The 21,461-nt window shown below is 32.8% G+C and overlaps 2 protein-coding genes across 2 annotated transcripts; one reads left to right on the top strand and one right to left on the bottom strand.

Annotated features, from left to right (window-relative positions):
• Positions 1-3,185: 3,185 nt before the first annotated feature.
• LOC122581972 (inosine triphosphate pyrophosphatase) lies at positions 3,186-6,553 on the bottom strand. The gene is made up of 8 exons (XM_043754306.1): positions 6,334-6,553; positions 6,161-6,225; positions 5,354-5,417; positions 5,235-5,244; positions 4,355-4,386; positions 4,153-4,265; positions 3,928-4,004; positions 3,186-3,553 (listed from the first exon to the last, which is right to left on the bottom strand). The coding sequence occupies exons 1-8, from the start codon at positions 6,467-6,469 to the stop codon at positions 3,445-3,447; spliced, it is 606 nt and encodes a 201-aa protein (XP_043610241.1). The 5' UTR covers positions 6,470-6,553; the 3' UTR covers positions 3,186-3,444.
• A 10,788-nt stretch (positions 6,554-17,341) lies between these two features.
• On the top strand, positions 17,342-21,056 carry LOC122583480 (LRR receptor-like serine/threonine-protein kinase RGI1). Its single transcript, XM_043755879.1, has 2 exons — positions 17,342-20,309; positions 20,558-21,056. Exons 1-2 carry the CDS (start codon positions 17,342-17,344, stop codon positions 21,025-21,027), a joined length of 3,438 nt encoding a protein of 1,145 aa, XP_043611814.1. The 3' UTR covers positions 21,028-21,056.
• Positions 21,057-21,461: the final 405 nt, after the last annotated feature.

Below are 21,461 nucleotides of genomic sequence, written 5' to 3'. Positions count from 1 at the left end.
TATGCAATGTGTTGTTTTTTTTGTTCCGTAACATATTAAATCCGGATACATATGATATGATTTGAGTTCCAAAAAGTATATATCGACACAATGTGTATCAAGAACCACCAGTTAAGGTGGCTTAATAAGAGGCCTTGGGTTTGAAACTCATTTAAGTAAACATCTTAATTCTTAAGGGTAGTTAGGAAAAGGTTAGAATGGTCACGGGGAAAACCCTCTCAGATCGCACACATATGAGTCAAAGACCGGGAAAAAAAACACACGAGCATTGCAAAATGATGTTAGTGTTGGGGTTCTTGCTTTGTCTTGAGCCAAGCATCATATTCTTGGTCCAGATTTAGCTTTACTTTGGTGTAAAATTGAAATGGGTTGGTGTGGTCATGATTTTGGTTTCTTTATAATAATGATGTTTTCTTTACTATTTCACCAAAAGGTTTCAGGAGACTTTTCTTTTGTCAAAGCTTGTCATGATCTTGTCTCAAAGACATTAAAGAGCATTGGATCCTTCTTCACTAGTTTTCTAAATCTAAAAACACCAAATCTGTAAATGTTTTTCCCTCCAAATCAAGTGTTACATTTGTTTAACTTTTCAGATTAAACTATTAAAGTATCAATTTCAATATAATTTTACAAACATAACTTGATTCGGTACATTATATAAATTTGTTAGTATTTCGAATAATGAGTCAATCTAAAAGCTTATTTCTAAATTTGTTACATGGTCTTCTCTAAAACTATGATTTTATTCTGATAATTATGAATCCAATTTCTAGTACAACTACCAGATTTGGCATATAGTTCTTTTGTAAGTAGTTACTGATTGCATCTTAACATTGTGGAATTTCAAAAAAATTGTGAAGGACACTTTCACATATGTATTACCTAATAAGTCTTGAAAATACCATATGTACCGGCGTTTCAAATTTGTTCAAACGAGTGTTAGTAGATGCACTATGTGTACTCAATCGACACATATTTCATATTGATGAAGACTTTTTCTCTATATGGGTGGTTTCTCTATAAGTTGTGTGGTGTTGTATATGGGACACAATATTAGGACTCATAGATGGTTGTTTGCACGGCCTAGAAACAGATATCAGTTATGTCAGCGTAATACATATTGAGTGGATGTCGCCAAATCTGTCTGACTTATGGATAATTTGTAGATCATGTTTCAATATATTTACTTTTTTACTCATATCTTATTGGGCAACATGTTTTCTTTGTATGTTCAGTCGCGGATCTAGGAATTCTAGAGGCCAGGGGCTAAAATTTTGTTTACTTAAATAACAAGACTAAAAGTTTTCACCTGAGTTCTTTTTGGTTTTTTGGACTGTGTTGTTGGTTTTTGGGTTAATTTCAAGTAAATAATCTATTCAAAGTATCAAGTTTGGGCTTACTTGGGCTTCCTTGGTTAGGTATGTCTATGAAACATCATAACACAAGTTTCCAGGTCTTTAAATAAAGGTATTGTGAAGTTTAACACACCATAATATGAAAACATGAACAGAGTACAATACTAAAGGTTTCAAAAGCTGCAATAAAAAGACATATAAGTTGTTAATTACCCTAGATTAGCCTGACGTAGTCGTAACCCTCAGTCCTGCGCACCATCCAGCTGTAGTCATGGTCATCGGGATGAGACCAATCATCTTCATTAGTAGTCTGGTTGCAACCAGGAGAAAAAAGCAGCGGAGGGTCCTGACAAAGCACTTGTTGAAGATCTTGTATAGTTTTTTGATGGTTCTTCATGATGCGAGATATCTCATCAGATCTTCAACAAAGGTGATAGAAATCTGACAAGGTTGTTCAACTCATCCGCATTTCGTTTGATAAGCCTACGAAGTGTAAGACAATTTGAGTCGTCGACGACATCTTGTGCGCTACAAAAACAGCAGTGGTATTCTTTATTTTGAAAATGTAAACTATGTCCTCCCATAACTGTTTCATCTTTCTTAATGACGGCAGTCATTTTTTTCTTCTTGTGCGCAAATTTCTTGCTTTTCCAATGGCATTCCATTCCTGGTCTTGGAGCGGTAGCTATCAACGATTTGAAGCACTTTTTCAACAGAATTTAACAAGATTTTACGAGAAAAAGAACAAGAATCCTGCTCTAGGATTTTCTTCTTGATACCGGCTACTTCATAAATGAGCTCACTAAATTGCTTCTTTGGAGGACTAGTTTCACTTTCACCATTACTAATAGTAGTAGTAGTCTTGAATGATGGTAATATAATGTCATCCATCGGAACCTTAATAATAATGTATTACAGTAATTAATATGAATATATCACGTTAGCTTGTGAATATATAAAGAGGAATTACATTGAGGGTTATCAAGTATAATAGGCTTTTAGTCTTTTACAATGGGCCAAAGCCTATTACAACGATAAGATAATCATAATCATAATAATTCATGGTACAACTTAGGCTTTTATAGTCTTGTTCAAAAGAAACGGATCACTTCTTTTACTGGTCAACACAGAAGACTTGGCCGGTTTTGACCAGCCCGTTATCTGATCCGCTATTTAACCCACCTAGAGATAGCTTTTGAATCAAAGCACAATCTCCTTGGGTAAAACTGAAACATGATTGAGTGTGTATGCAAACCAACCATCTAGTTAAAATATCATAAATATACCACATGGGCTTCTAGATCCCTGTTACAACAATAGAAATAAGGTGTGCCCTCCATGTGAGATAGTTTAGCCCCAAAATTTGGGTGACCACACTTCTAAAACTTGATCGAAAGAGGCAACGGCCCTGACCACTTTGCTTATACCATTGGACAACTATATTATGCGTAGGCACGTGACTCATTACTAATACTGATAAGATCTCGACCACGGCACCCATGTGAGATATGACAACAATGAGGCAATTTTGGTACAACACAGGTGATTGGAGTGCTCTTGAATGCCTACATTTTTAGAGAGCACATGTGACAACTTTGTCCAGCAAGTTATCACCCTTGTGAAAAGTACACGCAACAAAGTGTGTTGGCAAGAATTATCCCGAAGTGGATGAAAATATATCACCTTAATACTCCTACCGCCAACCACATCAAAACTCAGTACGCGAATCCGGTTCACCCAATCCAACAGAATGACATTTCATCAAATAAATTTGGCCTGTTAAATGATACAACAAACCAACTTGTAGAAAGAAATTAAGAACAATGTAACTTGGTGTATCACATCACAGTTTCAAATTATAATAACCAGTTTACAATGTTTACTACAAATATGGGTACTACCAGTCTACCATTGTAGAAGTGGTCAAAAACTTAGTCATATAAAGCTAGTTTTTGCATACAATTATACAAATGGTCAACCACATGATATAATTCCCACCGATCAGTTTCAAGCCAGACATTCTATCTGTAAACGTTGTTTATAAGTCCAACATGAATCTAATGATACACCAACAGAAGTAAATTCTATCTTATGTATCGAATTCATAACCAGCCTCCACAAAGTGGGATTTTACTAGTGCCAGAGCTCTTGAGCGATGAGAAATCTTGTTCTTTTCTTCCCTGGGCATTTCGGCATAACTGTACCAATATATAGCATGAAACTAGTTTGGTAATCTTTTTCATCATTTCATCAACCAATTGTGCATGCAAGATTGTAATTTGCAAGTAGAGGTGGCAAACATGGTGGGGATCAATGGGTTGGATAACAGGTAAACAAAACTTTTAAAAAATAATTAGTATGTCAATATATGATTAAAAAAACACCTTTTTCAACCCGTTTGACCTGTTTCCTGTTAAGCTATTTTTTAGTCTATCCATTTGACTCATTTTAACTACTCGTAATATAATTAATAACCCGTTCATAAGTAAATGATCCAAATTGCCACCTCTACATGCCACTATGTGAAGAATCATGGAGATAATTGTATAACTAAATGCAGGAATGAGATTACGTCTGATCATAGCCATCAGGTTGAAAGACTGGATCCCATCCAAAATCATTTGGACCTCTAGCAGAAACAATCTTCCCCTGAAAGATTACGTCTTTGTGTTAACTTCTTCAATTACTTACCGACCAGAATACCAGATGTAGGACTATCCATACATATATAAATGTCACATTTGAAACCACAAAACATCAACGAAAAAGAATGAACAAAGTAAATATACAAGCTTACCGGGGTCTTTCCCACAAACGTAATGGGTTCAAGATTTGGCCCTAATGCAAGAGAAAAGATGCACATTGCATAGGCAGATTTATCCTCATAAGCCACCAGCATATTGTTTAGACCTACGAAAGTAATTGAAGTAAATGATAAAAACATGAAATGCTACATTCAGCATCAAGGTAAAACATGACACCATATGTATTTCAAGTACCTTCATGACCAAGCTTTTGGAGAAACCACTTGCTATGTACAGGCATTTATCATCGTGTGATACCCACAAGTAAAAGCAATTATGTCAGAATAGTGGCTGTATAACTTTCAATAAGCATGTAAAGAGATGCGGGTAATTCATAACAGTATTCCAAACGCAATATCATAATAAGTGCTGTTTTTATGTACTTCAAGATGACGGTGTATGAATCACAGACAATATTAACTAAAGACAAGTTGGAAACTATTACTGATCATTGTAGCTGGTTGCTTTATTATAGTTTAATGCCTCTATCAATCCGAGTTTATAATTTTGAATATAATGACACACACTTGTGACTCTAAAATGCAAAGTTAGAACGACTAAAAGACTTGGCATCAGCTAGGTTTTTATTTTGACCTTTTCTAGGTCTAAAAACAAAGTGAAAGTTTGCGTTGATACAACTGCAGTTGTAACTAACCAGAAATCGTACATTTTGAAATGAAACATACCTTTATCTATTATTTCATATGATTTCCGATAGTTCGCAAATCAATATATGATTCTGACTTTTCTTTTTAAGGTAAAGTAATCAGAGCTCCAGAAACAGATACGTCGTAGTTGCGGCAACAAAACTAATGTTATGAAAAAAAAAACTACACACTTCAACTACTTTGTTTTGGCCAATTATCTTGAATGTCACTATAACAGTCGCTTCAATCACACACAAACAATCACCTCTTAATGGAGCTAAGTCTATAAAAAGATTATTATGAGCAAGCTTTCAACAAACATTTGAATGCTTCAACTCGTGATCAATACTTTTATGAAGACAACCTAGCGTAAGCCATGATAGCATCACCTTATCAGGAAATAAGGAGATGCAGCAAAGGAGACTTACATATAAGGCCCTGCAACAACATATAGAGATATGAGACAAGATCATAAGATCAACTGTAATCCTATTGTCAATCCAAAAATATATATATAAGTCAAACAAAAAGTTTGTTATCAACTAACCAGGAAGACCCTTGAGAGCATTAAAACATAGGCAAGTATCTTCAACTAGCACCGGGCCTTTCACCTACAAAAACCCATACATATTTCCATTTCACAGAAAAGTAAAGATTACATGGTTTAATACAACGGCACGTGACTTCCACCGTTCTATCATTGTCTCTCACAAAAAGATGTCCTTTTTAAACCATATGTAACATACTTCTTATTTAACGATCGTATGCAAAACAACGTTTTCTAATATGTAAAACGAAGACAAGACACAACTACACAAGTCATATGAAAAAGTCACCATTGTACCAGTCATGGATTACGATGGCAGAAAATGGAACCAAAAGAACTACTCCAAATTTTGATAAAGTTATAAACTTTCCACAAGTTTTTATTTATTAAGTATATGATTGGAACCGTAACAGCATATTGTACTGTTTAATAAAGTTTTCAATCATAATTCAGTAGAACCAAATCAAGAAACTCACATATATATATATATATATAAAATGGATAACAAGTGAATCCAAAAACCCGAGAATTTGTGATCTTTGAAAGATTGTTACTTGTAATAATATGAATTTCTCAACTTAATTATACTATCATATACCATATATCCTTCTTAATTATACCTTCTATCCTTCTTAAAAAAAACTACAATGCGCGGGTATAATGCTAGATTTATCAAATGCCCTAAGCAACAAGTACTAATTTTTTTTATAACATATATTTATTAGGTAGAATAAAAATCATTCTTTTTAAACATTTCTAACATAAAATATTTATAAAGTTACATTTTGATGAAATTAACCACTATACCTGGTTGGCCGCTAAACGGGCTTTTTCTTTAGAAATATCCTCCGGGTCGCCTTGCAATTCCGGCACTGTTTTATCAATCAATCAATCAATCAATTAATATATACATACAATTAATATAAAAATTATCAAACACTAATTAATTAAATTACATTAAATGGATAATATATACATACAATCAAGCTTAAGTGATTGAAAAGGAATTGATTGTCCTAAAATAACTTTAACTTCTTCAAGCTTCTTTGCATTTCCTGTAACAAAAGTTACCGTCGGTAATTTCATCAACCCACTTCCACGTGCCGCCGCCGCCATTTTCCCGCCTTTTTTTATTTACTCCGTCGCCGCCGTGTTAGGGTTTGTATTTCTTCTTAATTTGACTGAATATCCTTATGGGCCATGATTTAGTTCTTGGGCCATTTTTGTTGGAATCTTGACCCAACTTTAGGAAGCTTAAATTATTGAAAGAATTTTGTTTGGATTTGGAATTATTTTTTTTTAAAAGAAAGTGTCGTGTTTGTTGGTTTAAAATGTTGTTTCAAAGAATTTTTATTTAACTCTATTTAAATAAAGAGGTTGCTTTTATTTTTCTATTTAAATGGTAGAAAAAGGTTTTCTAACCTTTGTTTGAGATGAAGATTGAATTTATGACCTCTGTGTCCTTACCCATGTTACTTTGGATTTGGAATTTTACGTGCATCTTTAATTTATTGGGAAAATTGCATAAAGTATACTTCATTCGGCGCATTATATCATATTTTAAATTTATAAAGTTTTTATCTTTTTTTGAAAGGTGTAAATTACTTGCAGGAGAGAGTCTAACATACATTATATTAATCAGATGTGCGCTAGAAAGCCACCTCACCTACAATACCTTATAGAAGAAGAAACATCTAACTAAACCCCCTGAAGGCACGACATTTAAAGTTTTTATCTAAACTTTTGACTTTAAATATTTTTATGGCTGTGTTATATTATACTTGATAAAAGTTATATAAATTAATTGAATCTTGGATTTCATTGATATAATTTTCATAACGTAATATATATAACACAAAAATTTATATTTATGTTGTAGGTTGAAAAACAAAAAAATTTAAAATTGAAAACATGACACTTCTAATAAGGCGAAAGTATAAACATGTTATTTAGGTCGTCTAAACTTTTGTAACTTTAAACGCATACGTCAAATCAAACAAAACATTTGGGTACGAATTAACCCGAATAACCTAAAAATAAAAAATAGTGAGATCACAAGCTTGCATTTAGGACCTTAAAAAGATGTCAATACTTGCCACAATCTGCTAGATATGATCGATTGGAGTTGCTAATGCTACATGTCAATTCTTGCCAATGGAAATGGTGCAATGGAACCGACATATCAATACTTGCCAATGGAAGGAGCCGATGCAAGATGCTGCACCCTTGCCCCTTAAAAATTCGCTTGATGTGTATAAAAAAGTTATTTTTATATATTAATTATATTTTATGATAAATGTAGAATTATTTGATGCATTTTAATTTTTTATACTAATAAATTAGCAAATGGGATTGGAATGGGGATTTAGGTTTCCAAGAAGACAACCCCTAAAACTCGGCCTATGCTTCGTCGTGCTCCGCCGTCACCTTTATTCTTTTTCCTTTTCTTTTCTTTTGAATTTGAATTGAAAATTTTGTATAAAAAGGCCTTGAGTAGAATTGTGAGAGGAGCTAGTCCCGTGAGGCCTTGACATTAGGCTAGTCGAGTTTAATAAAATTTTGGCGAATAAACAAATTTTATAAAATTCTTATCGGATCAAATAAGATCATCAGTAACTTCACATTTACTTTTAGTTTTAATCTATCATATCAGTTTTTAAACTGATGTTCACATGAAACATTATTTTTTACAATGCTGTACACTGATTTTTTATTTAAAATTGTTACGTTATCATTAGTATTAGATTAGAAAACATAGTATATTATAAAAAATAAATAAAAAATAAAAAAACGCCACAGTTTTCATTAATAAAAATATAAATACTTTAATCTAAATGAAATCAAAAGACATTAGTTTACCGTTTTTAGAAAAAAATGAAAATCAAAAACATTAATAAATCCAACATCTTCATAGAAGGGTTGGCTATTAAGGTCCTTTACTCCTTTATATTACGTATCGATGATTCAAATCTTAAGAGCAGCCGCCTACTTGGTGCATTTTCTAAGATGAGAATTACTTACAAGTAACTAGCCTTGTACCCGCACGATGCGACGGGACATAGGAAAAAAACGTTGGTTAAGTAGTTGTACCGTGTTATTACATGAGTGTATGATTTAACTCAAGTGTTTCTTACCGCTGTTGTTGTTTTAGAGTGAACGTTTTTTATGTTGATTGATTATTAAATTCGGTAACGCATGTGTGTTTTTTTAGTATATTATGTGAACAACTTCAGGGAAGCGAAGGGACACGCGTAAGGTTTTTATTTAAAGGGTATTTTTGGAATTTTAGGAATAAAGTGTTTGATGGTAATATAGATTTAAATGGTAAATTAGAGATTTTAAAGGTAGAGTGTTAAATTTTAAATAGGGTAGTTTGTTTATATAGATAGTATAGATTAGTTATTCAAAACTTTATAATTAAACTAGTAAGCATGATAATAAAAACCTTAAAAAAGGCATAAATCTATACTATACTACATATAAAAAAAGAAAAGAAAAGGGAATAACCTTATGTTGAAGTTTACATTTGGAAAAATGTCTAAAATACTTTTAATGATTATATTAAACTATTGGTTCTTTTTTTAAAAAAAAATATTTTCATTAACCCTTTACATTAATTACTTTTACATCAATTGTTTACACCACTCAACGCCGTTTCTACCGCCAACGGTCATCCCCCATCACCATACTGTTGTCCCCACAAATACCGTCGTATTGTACGAGTATCTTGTTAGTAATCTTAAAACAAGATAAGTAAGTTGGAATGAAATGATGCATTAGAATGGAATTAAAAATAAGTTATATGTTTCTACTATGGAATGAAATAGCTATTTTCTAAAAGGATTTGATCTATTCGGAAACTAAATTTTTTCATTTGGTGTTTTCTGCATTTTCTTTTCCATTTCATTCCTATTTTTTTATTAGAAAATTCAATGATTATATCAATTATATTACTTTGTCCATATATTTTATTGTATTATTATTTCATGTAGGCTAATCAAACATTTCTATAAAGATGATATTTCTATGTTAATTACTAGAGGTGGGCATTGGATCGGAATCGGTTCCAGTCAACGTGACGAAGAACCGGTTTTTTATTAACCGAAACCAGTTCTTAGTCAAAGTTTGACCGGTTTTTTTCGGTTCGGAACCGGGAAGAAAGTTAAAGAACCGATTTTTGGATCCAAAAGTGGAACCGGTTCCTTTCTATCGCTTTTTGAGAAACCGGCCGGTTCCAATCAGTTCCGGTTATAAGATTATTTAAATCGGTTTTTTTAGAACCAAATTTTTTTCCACGTCTATTAATTATGTTGCCAAGTTAGTTCAACTTCTCCTTTCTCGTAAAATCACAGATATTAATTTTAGTTTATCATAATAATACTAGTGGTAAATTTTCAACATCTATAATATATGATAACAAAAATAATAACAATACATATCATTATATTTGTACGTATTTCAGTCATGGCAATATGGCATAGAGCACCACCACTTGGTGAGTTGGTGACAACTTTGGGCAAAAGAGCCAAAGAGGTGTTCATAATTAAAGATCTTTGTGGAATTCATCGGCTCACGTGGGGGTGGCATCAAAATCAGGAATCTAGGAATTCCTTTTATTAAATATTTAAAAATGTTAAATGCACCATAGGCTTATTTTATAGAGATGGAAATATAAAGTTGTCAGATATCTAAGTTTAGGTGTGGAACACTCACATATTGTTTTTTTAATTCATAAAAATTATGGGGCTCATGCATTTATTCATTAAACAAGAAATATTAAATATTAGTATGTGAGGGGTTCCACACCTAAGCTTAGGTACCGGACAACCTTATATTCCCTTTTCCCTAATTTATATATATATATATATATATATATATACTAGGTCTTTTACCCGCACGATGTGCGGCTATTTAAAATAACCTACGTAAAATGAATAAAAATGAACATGAATTAATATATAATAATACATTAAAGCATATAAATTTTTTGAGAAATATAATGATGTATAAAGCACATAAAAATTAATAACCCAATTACTTTTCATATTAAAAGTCGAAAAGAATTTGAAGATGAAATCAAAAACCAACTTTAAAAAAAAAATATATGACAATAGTGTGATGTGTCGACACAATTATGTAATCTATATATGAAACTAATGTTGGTTTTTAAGAAACAAAATTAATTTTATTAATTTCATAATTTTATTTTTTACATACGAATATATATTTAATATTTTTTATTGCATAAATAAATAAATATTGTGGAAAATTATAGAGATGACACATAGGATAAAATCCTATATGGCAAATTTTAAATTAAAGAGGGTTTTAAAAAGTCAGGATTCCTACTGTTTTAATATTTATATAGATATTACATATTTTTTTGAGCGTTCGTGTCACGGGCCGGCTAGCCGTTACATCAATACTGGCAGAAAGTCACTAGTGACTGATCCATGAAATCAAATACCACAGGGGAGGGAAAACCCACCAATTTAACCGCTACAAAAGACACGACGTTAAATTGGAGGTAAAACCTCGCCTGCTCAGACTCGAACCCTGTTTTTACAGGATCCAAGCATCATTGCAAGAATTCGGAATGCCGCTAGGGTTTTAACCCATTGGCTATATTACATATTAAAAGTTCACTTTTTAAATTTTATAATAAGTGTGCAACTCTACGTTTAACAAAACCCTAAATATTTTGGCCATTTTACTTACATTTTATCATTCAACATTCGAAACTATTTATCTTGGTTGCACAAGTACCATTTTTTACCAACAACACATGGGTAAATTAAGAAAGTTTTTTCAGTTTTAACCGGATATGATAAATCTTTTCAATTCATCCAAAATACCCTATTAGTGTATTTTTATTATTTTTAAAATATTGTTTTGAATATTTTTTTAAAGATAAAATGTGAATATATATATATATTAAAAATGTACCCGTGCAATGTATAATAGTTAACATATTCTTATATAAAATCAAAATTGAAAATTCATGAAATTTTAATTTGTATAAGTGACATAAAATGACAAATGGATCATTTTAAACACAAAAATATATTCACATATACATAAAACGATATTTATGTTGGTGACAGTTTTTTAAAGATGATTATCATAGAAATAATATTAGAATTCAATCATTCAAAATAAGCATAGTCAAATTGAAAAGAAAAATTATATAACCTTTATAAAAAATCATATTAGTAATCTTATTAAGTCATTAGGTGAAACCCGTGCGTTGCACCGGTCTAATTTATTTTCTAATCAATTTGTCGTAAATGACATGCAATAAAAAGAATGTTATAACTTCAAGTGAATAATTATATATAATAAAGTATATCACTCACTTATATTGACGTGAAGGTAAAATGTCGAAAAATAAGTGGGTTGGGTAACACTTAAAGTGGGTAACGTTTTGCACAGGTTGAAACCGGGTGTATCTGAAACACTTTTTGATCCAAAGCATTCAAAAGTTTTATGTATGACTTATTAACGTCAAATATTTTATTATAGAGATGAGATACCAGATCAAAACATGTAATTTCTGTGTAAGTTTAATGGAAAAGTTTAGGTTGGCCAAACACTTCATTCTTTTTCATTACAACATATTTTGAGTTTTGACAACATGGTAGTGAATATGGTATAAACTGTTTTGTACGAATGTGGAGACCAACATCCCACCCTATAACGAAATTTATGAATAAAATCTCCTATAATCGGGTTATAATGCAATCTTCAATATAGAAAGAATATTGAACTAAGCAATGATATTGAGCATAGAATAACTACCTAATACAAAACCAAACAAAGTGAGCTTATCACGGGTTTAACTGCTAAACATCTAACAAAGTTGACTACCATGACCTTGACCCCTACAACATGTTGCAATTACTGATTGTTGCATGAGTATATTACTATATTCATGATTTAACCATCATATGATTTCAAATTCAAATAAGTCAGAACATATATTCATGATAATGTATTCACTAAATAATTTGTATATAAGCAAATAGTTTTTAAGGTGCAAATGATGCACAGTTGTTTGTAGGCAAAACTTTACTCGAAACAACTCATATAATATACATGGTATCTTTGTTCACTTAGGAGGGTTTGGTTCATTTAGAAAGGTTTGGATACACTGTTATAGTATATATTTTTGACTCAAAAGAGATAAAAACATAGTTTAAAAACAATCTTGCTATAGACATGAAAAGAAAATTCCCATCACGTTAAGAACAACATATTTAAGTATGGTATATAGCATAATACAGCAGGCAAACATTTTGTAAATGACCAAATCAATCTTGTTATAGACATCAAAACTTCACCAAAGTATTGGGTATGATGTAGTAAGTTAGGTTAATAGGTATTAATTAGTCTATCAATATACATGCATGAAAAGATGAAATTGACATACGCAAATAGAAAAAGATTGGTTGAACAAAAATTAAGAAGTTGCAGCCGATGCAGATGAATGATCAAGGCCAAAACTTCCTGCCTTGCTGCCCTTGAGACTCCACGAAAGATATTCCCCTCACCAACAATTATATCCACCCGAAACATCTTAGTAACTCAATTAGCTACTACTAAAAGCATAATGTCAAAGGAAATCTCATATGCTACACAAAGTCTTTACTGGGTGTTTGGTTTTGTTTTCGGGGCTGGTTATTTGATTAATGATCAATTTTCATGCTAAATTACACAGATTATGCTCCTCATTCATTTTCTATCGCTAATTCACTATATATATGTATATATATATATACACACACACATCTGTGTTTGTTTCAAAAACAATAAGTACATGTAATAGATGTCTGCTTAGTGTCCGCAAATCCAAACCCCATGACTACCCGAAAGATACTAAAGAGATTGGAAATCTACCTCAATACCAAGTCGAGTCACATTAGCAACCTCTCTTGCAATAGCCATTGTAACTTAACAGTAAAAAATACTGATACCTAGCTGGAATTAAATACCATCATGGCATCATGCATGCTTCTTATCATTGGGTCAATACTTTGTTCTCAGTCACCTGCAAGGATTCTCAATTAGTTTAAAAAACACTATTTTCCACTTAAAAGGATCTTTGGACTTCCCATTCTCATGAAACTAACACCAAAAAAAATCGAAACAACTATATTTTTCGAGAATAACAAATAAAGTTACCCCATGTTTAAATGCATAATCAAATAACTATATTTTTTGAGATTGTTAATGTGTTATGTGCAGATCATCCACATAAACCAACACGGGAATAAAAGAACCATAAGGAAAAAAAAACGTAAATCCGCCAAGTAGGATAAAATTGTACTTGTAAAGCATGGAAGATCACCACTTAAGCACTTGGAGATATGATTCCATATATATATTTAGAGAGAGAGAGAGAGAGAGAGAGATAGATTACATGGACTAATTAAATTTAAAGTTGAATTATGGACATTGAAATATTTTCATTATTCACTTAAATCAATTCGATCATGTTATCTACCTTTCATTCTGACATGCATACTCCTAGTCTCAAAATCGCACGTAGAACTTGCAAGACAAGCAAGTTGGGTAATGGGTCAACATGGATTTAGAAAGAAACTGCAATCTTTAACATACAATCAAAATGGGCTATTGGTCCGTTTTTAAATACTTATTTAGAGTTATCGTGTTAATTATGATACAATTTTTTTTTTATTAGTATGACAAATCTTTACAGAAAAATGAATAGAAATGTATATGCATTAATTATAACTTTTGGATAAATTTCAAACCACTCAACTTGCTCCCACATTGACAATTATTTTATTAGGACCTATTTTACCCGTTTTAGATAAAAACAACAAAAAAACAACCCAATAACTAATGTATGGAAACTGTGATATTTAACGACTATATCTAACCATTTAACGTACATTTGTGTCAACAACAATTAAGAATGTAAGGATAACAGTAAAGAAGGTTGTATAGGCTCTGTTGGGAAAAAAAAATACTATATACTAAATACAATTACGTTTACATTCTAGACTGTAGTTGATGGTTTGCATAAGCAATGTTGAATGTAAATGGGTCACCCATCAGCAGTTGTGTGATCTTCTTCAAGTTCAAGACAAGCTTCCTTTAGGGCTGAACATGTATCTGAAGGAACATTGATGCAAGCCCTACCATGACTACAATAGCTCAATAGTTCATGAAACCAAATGCGTTTCATATAACGGAACTCACAATTGCAGCTAAGGACAAATGAATAGCTAGTCCTATTGTTGCTACTGTTGTAGTCGATTGTGAGTAACACAACTTTTGCCCATAAGTGAGCATGTTATCCTGTAAACTTGACTGATGGCAAAAAAACGATTAAAACATTACTTTTCTTCTAGGAAGGATCATGCCAATATTTGGAACACAACATGGATGAAAAGAATATATTTTAACAAAAACCATTTATATCAAGATTATATTGGAACATATAAAATTAAATTAATAAACAAAGCATATGTAGAAAATATAAAAACAATTAATTAAATTAAATTACAAATCATCTAAAGAAAATAAAACAAATTGAAAAAATAAAAAAGGAAAACTAACAAATATGGTTTTAGTATGTTAATTAAGATCAGGGATCGAGAACATCGAATAAGTGGAAGACCCTATCAATTCAATAAAGATCTAATTAATGTGTCTAACATGATAATATAAACCATAGTTCTTCAATAAAGATCTAGACTATACATGGAGTTACGGAAGAGAAAAACGATAAATATATGCATAAAGAACATTAATAGCAGTCTATTGTCAAAATACCAAAGAACACTAACACATACTTCAAGTTGACCGATGATATAATATCAATTCCAGCCTTCACCGACAATGAAAGTTGGAACTTTCTGGTCTATGCCTTATACTATGTATCTTGATTTCTTTAAATCATTTTATCGAACATCTTACATGCATTAACATAAGCAACAACGTCCTATGCATCGTGAATGAAATCACCTATCATAGCATCTACAAAAAGAAAAACTATTAAAAAAAACATTTTCTCTATAAATCAATAACTATCAAAAATCAAGAATTAATAAATGAATCCTAATTAAAATAAAACAAAAACCCTATCAATAAATTGTTTTTTTTTTTATGAATTAAGGATAAAGATTATGACTGGGAAAAAAAATCCAATTTTGAAATAGCTATTTATTTACCAAAATGAAAAAATGGTAGATTTAAATTCAATAATTAAAAATGAGATCTAAAGTCTCTAACCTTAATGGAATCGGTGAAGGACTGAAATTTGAAATTTGCGTTCAGATGAAGATTTGAATTTGGTATATAAAATTTGATTTTGAATTTGGAACCATATAATTGTAAGACAAGCTTGTTTATCAATTGTGACTTTACAACTAACAAACAAAAAACGTGGTAGTTCAAGTGGTAATCATGTCTCCTTAAAACCGGATGTTATAGGTTCGATTCCCCTTCCAATATTTTTTTATTAAAAAACGATTTACTCTTAAGTAGACATTCCACATCAGCATATAAACTGCTTACGTGGCTGGTGACGTGTTATTCAGATCACTCTGGTAACGCCACATCAGAAATTGCTGACATGACGAGCTGAGGGATCGCCAAGTAAGCACTTTTTGATAGGCTTTTATATATATATATATAGATATAGATATAGATTACTATCTACCTTATCATTTGATTTTATCGAGTGTTATGTTTGTACTGAAGAATTATTTTCAGGACTTTTTAAATGTGTATATTTTCTATCTGAAAATCAAGATTCGAAGACGTCCTTTAATTCATTTTTCAGGATTCAATCACATAAATTTAGTCACATATACCTATAAAGATGTCTTGTCTCATACGGAGTATTCATTTGGGTGGGTATAAAGAATCAAGGGACAGGCTCATTTTAAGGAAATGGTGGACACCATTACAATTTTAAATTTGCTAAATTCCTTTGTGATACACATTCATAATATACATGTCCATGCCATGAGTCAAAGTCAACTTCACGACATCATGTACATTTACAACTAAATATGAGTTTTATTAAATACTTGAATACGAAGTTGATATGTACATCAGTACATCACTCGTATAATATCAAACATCATTCAATATGATATCATATAAAAGCAATATCAATGATATAGATACCCCCAACAAAATACACCACCAAAACTGTCTATTAGACATCATTATTTACAAGAGATTTCATGTTTGAAATCTCTTTAAATAGGTATTTTTGTTGGTCAAGAAATTGTCCAGAAAAACAGTCATAAAATTATCCCGATAAAGTCGTGTATATCTGAATCAAAACACTTAACCAATTCCCAAATAACTTAGAACATCAAAAACCTTCACAGTTTAGATACTACAACAAAGCTTTTAACTAAATTATGACGCACAAATGCACAATGTAATCCGGAGCATGTGCAAGTTACACCATTTTCAACTTACATTCATCCATGTTTACATATATAACTATCCTACAATTACTTTGTACCTATAAATTATGATATAAAAAAAGATTGCACCAAGAACCATGAGACAGAGTTATTAAAAGATTATGCAATATAAAAATGGGTCAAGGAGGAAAACAGAGTGACTTGAGATTGATGCCTAACTGCTCTCACACTCACTTTGTCTTGTGTTTTACTGATAGAGTTAACAACAAGCTTAATCAAAGCATCTTCATTAAACTATTCCAAAATTTCTTACATACATTATAGCTATGGTGTGCTAGTGTGCTACTCTGCTAACATTGCAAATCTCAATGAATTTCTTTAATCTTTTATCTTAAAAAAATTATACTTTTTTAATGAAATTCACCATGAAAGTTGTGCTATTTCTTGATCCTCACACCAATGTTTAATACGGAGTTTTTTTACACACACTCACTCTCACAAACACAAAGATTAAGAAAAACCCAAAACCCCAAATGATACAAACGCAAGAAAAAAAGTTTGCAAATTGAGGCAAATGTCTATTTTCCTGCCTTGTTTCTCTAAACACCATTACCATATTAATCTGCATTTTAACTTCAAACTAAAACTTCCTTTATTTTTCTTTCTCATTTCTTTACCAGCTCTTTTCTTCAGTCCAGTTTCCTCCGCCGTCTACAGCGGCGCCGGCGGTCCTAACCATGAAGCAGTTATACTTTCCACATGGGTTTTTGGTGGGGTTGCCGGAGATGTCGCCGGAATTAAATCTTTTTTCCAAAGTTGGCAACTTTCCGGCGAAACAAAGAATCCATGCAAATGGGCTTACATTGTTTGTGACTTACAAGATTTAGTGACTGAAATAAATATTCAGTCAGTACCATTACAGTTATCTATGCCCAGTAATCTTTCATCATTTTCCCATTTAAAAACACTAAGAATATCTGATGCTAACCTCACCGGAGTTATCTCCGGCGAGCTTGGTGACTGCCGGAATCTTGTCACCATTGATTTAAGCTCAAATGGTCTTGTGGGTATCATTCCAAATTCATTGGGTCAGCTTACAAACCTAAAAGACTTAATCTTGAACTCAAACAAACTCACCGGAAAAATCCCACCGGAGATAGGAAGTTGCCGGAATCTTGTCAATCTTTACTTGTTTGACAACAGACTTTCCGGTGAAATCCCACCGGAGTTGGGTCAGTTAAAAAATCTTGAAGTTATCAGGGCTGGTGGTAATAATGACCTCAGTGGTAAAATCCCAGATGAAATTGGAGAATGTAGTAACTTAACATTTTTAGGCCTAGCTGATACAAGGATTTCAGGTTCAATTCCTAGCTCATTTGGTAATCTTATAAAGCTTCAAACTTTATCTATATATACTGCTATGTTATCTGGTGAGTTGCCAAAAGAGTTAGGTGGTTGTGTAGAGCTAGTAAACTTGTTTTTGTATGAAAATAGTCTTTCTGGCCAGATCATTCCAGAGGTAGGAAAGTTGAAAAAACTCGAAAAGTTGCTGTTATGGCAAAACAATTTTGTTGGATCAATCCCTGAAGAGATAGGAAACTGTACTAAGTTGAAAATGTTTGATGTGTCTTTAAATTCTTTATCTGGGATAATTCCGAATTCGGTAGGGAATCTTGTGGAGTTAGAAGAGTTTATGATTAGTAATAATAATGTGTCTGGTTCAATACCAATTGTGCTTGCAAATGCTGTTAATTTACAACAATTGCAGCTTGATACTAATCAGATTTCGGGGTTGATTCCGTATGAGCTAGGGATGTTGGTAAATCTTGAAGTGTTTTTCGCTTGGGATAATAATCTTGAAGGAAGTATTCCTTCGAGTTTAGGAAGTTGTAGCAATCTCCAAGCTTTAGACTTATCGCATAATTCACTAACTGGTAGTATTCCATTAGAGCTGTTTCAGTTACAGAACCTTACCAAGTTGCTTCTTATTTCCAATGATATCTCGGGTTCCTTACCACCAGAGATTGGAAGTGCTAGCTCTTTAGTGAGGTTGAGATTGGGTGGTAACCGAATCACGGGTCAAATCCCAAAGGAAATTGGGGGTTTGAAAAGCATAAACTTTCTTGATTTGTCTGGAAACCGGTTATCTGGTGTGGTTCCTAATGAGATTTCTAGTTGTACCGAGTTAGAAATGGTGGATCTTAGCAACAACACGTTAGAAGGCCCGTTACCTGGTTCTTTGTCATCTTTATCAGGCCTCCAAGTCTTGGATGTTTCAAGAAACCGTTTTAATGGTCCCATTCCGGCTAGTTTGGGGCGGCTCGTGTCACTAAACAAACTCATTTTGGCTCAAAATGAGTTTTCTGGAGCGATCCCTGCTTCGCTTCAACTTTGCTCAGGTTTACAATTTCTAGACCTGAGTAGTAACAAACTATCGGGCAAAATACCAGCTGAATTAGGAAATATCCAGTCACTCGAGATTGCATTGAACTTGAGTTGTAATGGGCTATCTGGGCCTATCCCAGCTCAAATAGCTACACTCACCAAGCTTTCGATTCTTGACATGTCATACAACAAGCTTGATGGAAACTTGAGCCCACTTTCACACCTTGACAACCTTGTGTCATTGAACATCTCATATAACAACTTTACAGGATATCTACCTGACAACAAGCTTTTCAGGCAATTATCTGAGGCAGATTTGGCTGGGAATCGAGGTTTGTGTTCGATTGGTAAAGATTCGTGCTTTTTGAGTAATGTGGCAGAATCAGGAAATGGGAAAGACGAGTATAAGTCTAGAAACACCAAAAGGCTAAGACTTGCACTTGCATTACTTATAACTTTGACAATTGCTATGATGATCATGGGTGTGACTGCAGTTTTAAGGGCAAGAAGAAGAATCAAGGGTGATGATGAATCCGAGCTAGGTGAATCATGGCCATGGCAGTTTACTCCATTTCAGAAGCTTAATATTTCAGTTGAACGTATCTTGAAATGTTTAGTGGACACGAATGTAATTGGAAAAGGGTGTTCTGGGGTTGTGTATCGGGCCGATATGGACAATGGTGAAACCATAGCTGTGAAAAAGCTATGGCCATCAATGACAGTTAATGGAGCTTATGAAGGTGAGAAATGTGCAGTACGAGATTCGTTTTCAGCGGAAGTAAAAACTTTGGGCTCAGTTAGACACAAGAACATCGTCCGCTTTCTTGGTTGTTGTTGGAACAAGAAAACACGGCTGCTGATGTACGATTACATGCCAAACGGAAGTCTTGGTAGTCTACTTCATGAAAGAATTGGAAGCTCATTAGAGTGGGAGTTGAGGTACCAAATCTTGCTAGGGGCTGCAGAAGGGCTCTCTTACCTGCACCACGATTGTGTTCCTCCAATCGTTCATCGAGATATCAAGGCTAATAACATTCTCATTGGACTTGAATTCGAGCCTTACATTGCAGATTTTGGCCTTGCAAAGCTAGTTGATGATGGTGATTTTGCTAGATCCTCCAACACAATTGCGGGTTCATATGGATATATTGCTCCTGGTACACATTTCCTTCTTCTAACTTCATCGCTCCCAATCCAGTTTTTAATTAAGCATTTTACAGTTACCTCTGTCCCATTTTAAATGTCATAGTTTGACTTGTTTTGTCTTTTCTTTTCAACTCTTGACCGTAAATATTTTTGTATCTGTTATATACTAGTAGTTGATGAAATTTATATAAACATAATAAAGTACATTTAAGACGTAATTTGTTATTTGTACTGACATTTTTCTTTGTTCCTGTCTTAGAATACGGCTACTCCATGAAAATCACGGAAAAAAGCGATGTCTATAGCTACGGAGTAGTAATGCTAGAAGTCCTAACCGGAAAACAACCTATCGACCCAACAATCCCAGACGGGTTACACGTTGTAGATTGGGTAAAACAACGAAAAGGATGGACTGAAGTACTCGACCCCTCGTTATTAGGCCGACCAGAATCTGATATAGAAGAAATGATGCAAGCATTAGGGGTAGCACTACTATGCATCAATTCATTGCCTGAAGAAAGGCCAACAATGAAAGATGTGGCAGCAATGTTGAAAGAAATCAAACACGAAAGAGAAGAGTACGCGAAAGTTGACGCCCTTTTGAAGGGCTCCCCAGAGAAACCCGCCACCATTCCGTCGTCATCCGCGGCTGCCGGTGGCGGAAATAGCTTTTCTGCTTCGTCATTGCTTTACTCATCTTCTACTTCTTCTAGAGTTCCATACAAGTGAATAATTAAGGTTGTTCCATATGTGGTTTCCCACCCTTTTTTTTTTTTGGTTTCTTATGAATTTAATTAAGATTTTAATTAATGTGTCTAGTTGTATATTAAGAGAGTTGTGCTGTGTGTAAGTAGAAGAGAATTTGGAGCCAATTTTTGGCTTATGAACTTTCTTCCTCATTATCATCATTATATTAGTAGAATAACGACCATTTTTTGGTTACATTTTTATTTTCAGTTGTTAAATTAATACTTAACATTGTTTTGGGAAAATGTTCTAAGATATATGTATTATATAGATAAATTATACCAAACTACAAAGGAATCCAGGCACAAGGAATCAAGTCATGAATGAAGTGAATTTATGAAAAAAAGTTTGTTGCATCAAATAATGGATACCTCAATGCAAACTTTTATCTTTGACCACAACACCATCCAATTTTG

Source organism: Erigeron canadensis, chromosome 9 (genome assembly GCF_010389155.1).
Source record: "Erigeron canadensis isolate Cc75 chromosome 9, C_canadensis_v1, whole genome shotgun sequence".
Classification (NCBI taxonomy): domain Eukaryota; kingdom Viridiplantae; phylum Streptophyta; class Magnoliopsida; order Asterales; family Asteraceae; genus Erigeron; species Erigeron canadensis.
This window is presented reverse-complemented; position numbering and strand designations above follow the sequence as displayed.

Coding starts and splice junctions, on each gene's coding strand:
- LOC122581972 (XM_043754306.1), bottom strand. CDS start 6,469: ATGGCGGCGGCGGCACGTGGAAGTGGGTTGATGAAATTACCGACGGTA. Junction 5,418..6,160: donor CCCGTTTAGCGGCCAACCAG/GTATAGTGGTTA, acceptor GGGTTTTTGTAG/GTGAAAGGCCCGGTGCTAGT. Junction 4,266..4,354: donor CCAAAAGCTTGGTCATGAAG/GTACTTGAAATA, acceptor TTACTTTCGTAG/GTCTAAACAATATGCTGGTG.
- LOC122583480 (XM_043755879.1), top strand. CDS start 17,342: ATGTCTATTTTCCTGCCTTGTTTCTCTAAACACCATTACCATATTAAT. Junction 20,310..20,557: donor ATATGGATATATTGCTCCTG/GTACACATTTCC, acceptor TTCCTGTCTTAG/AATACGGCTACTCCATGAAA.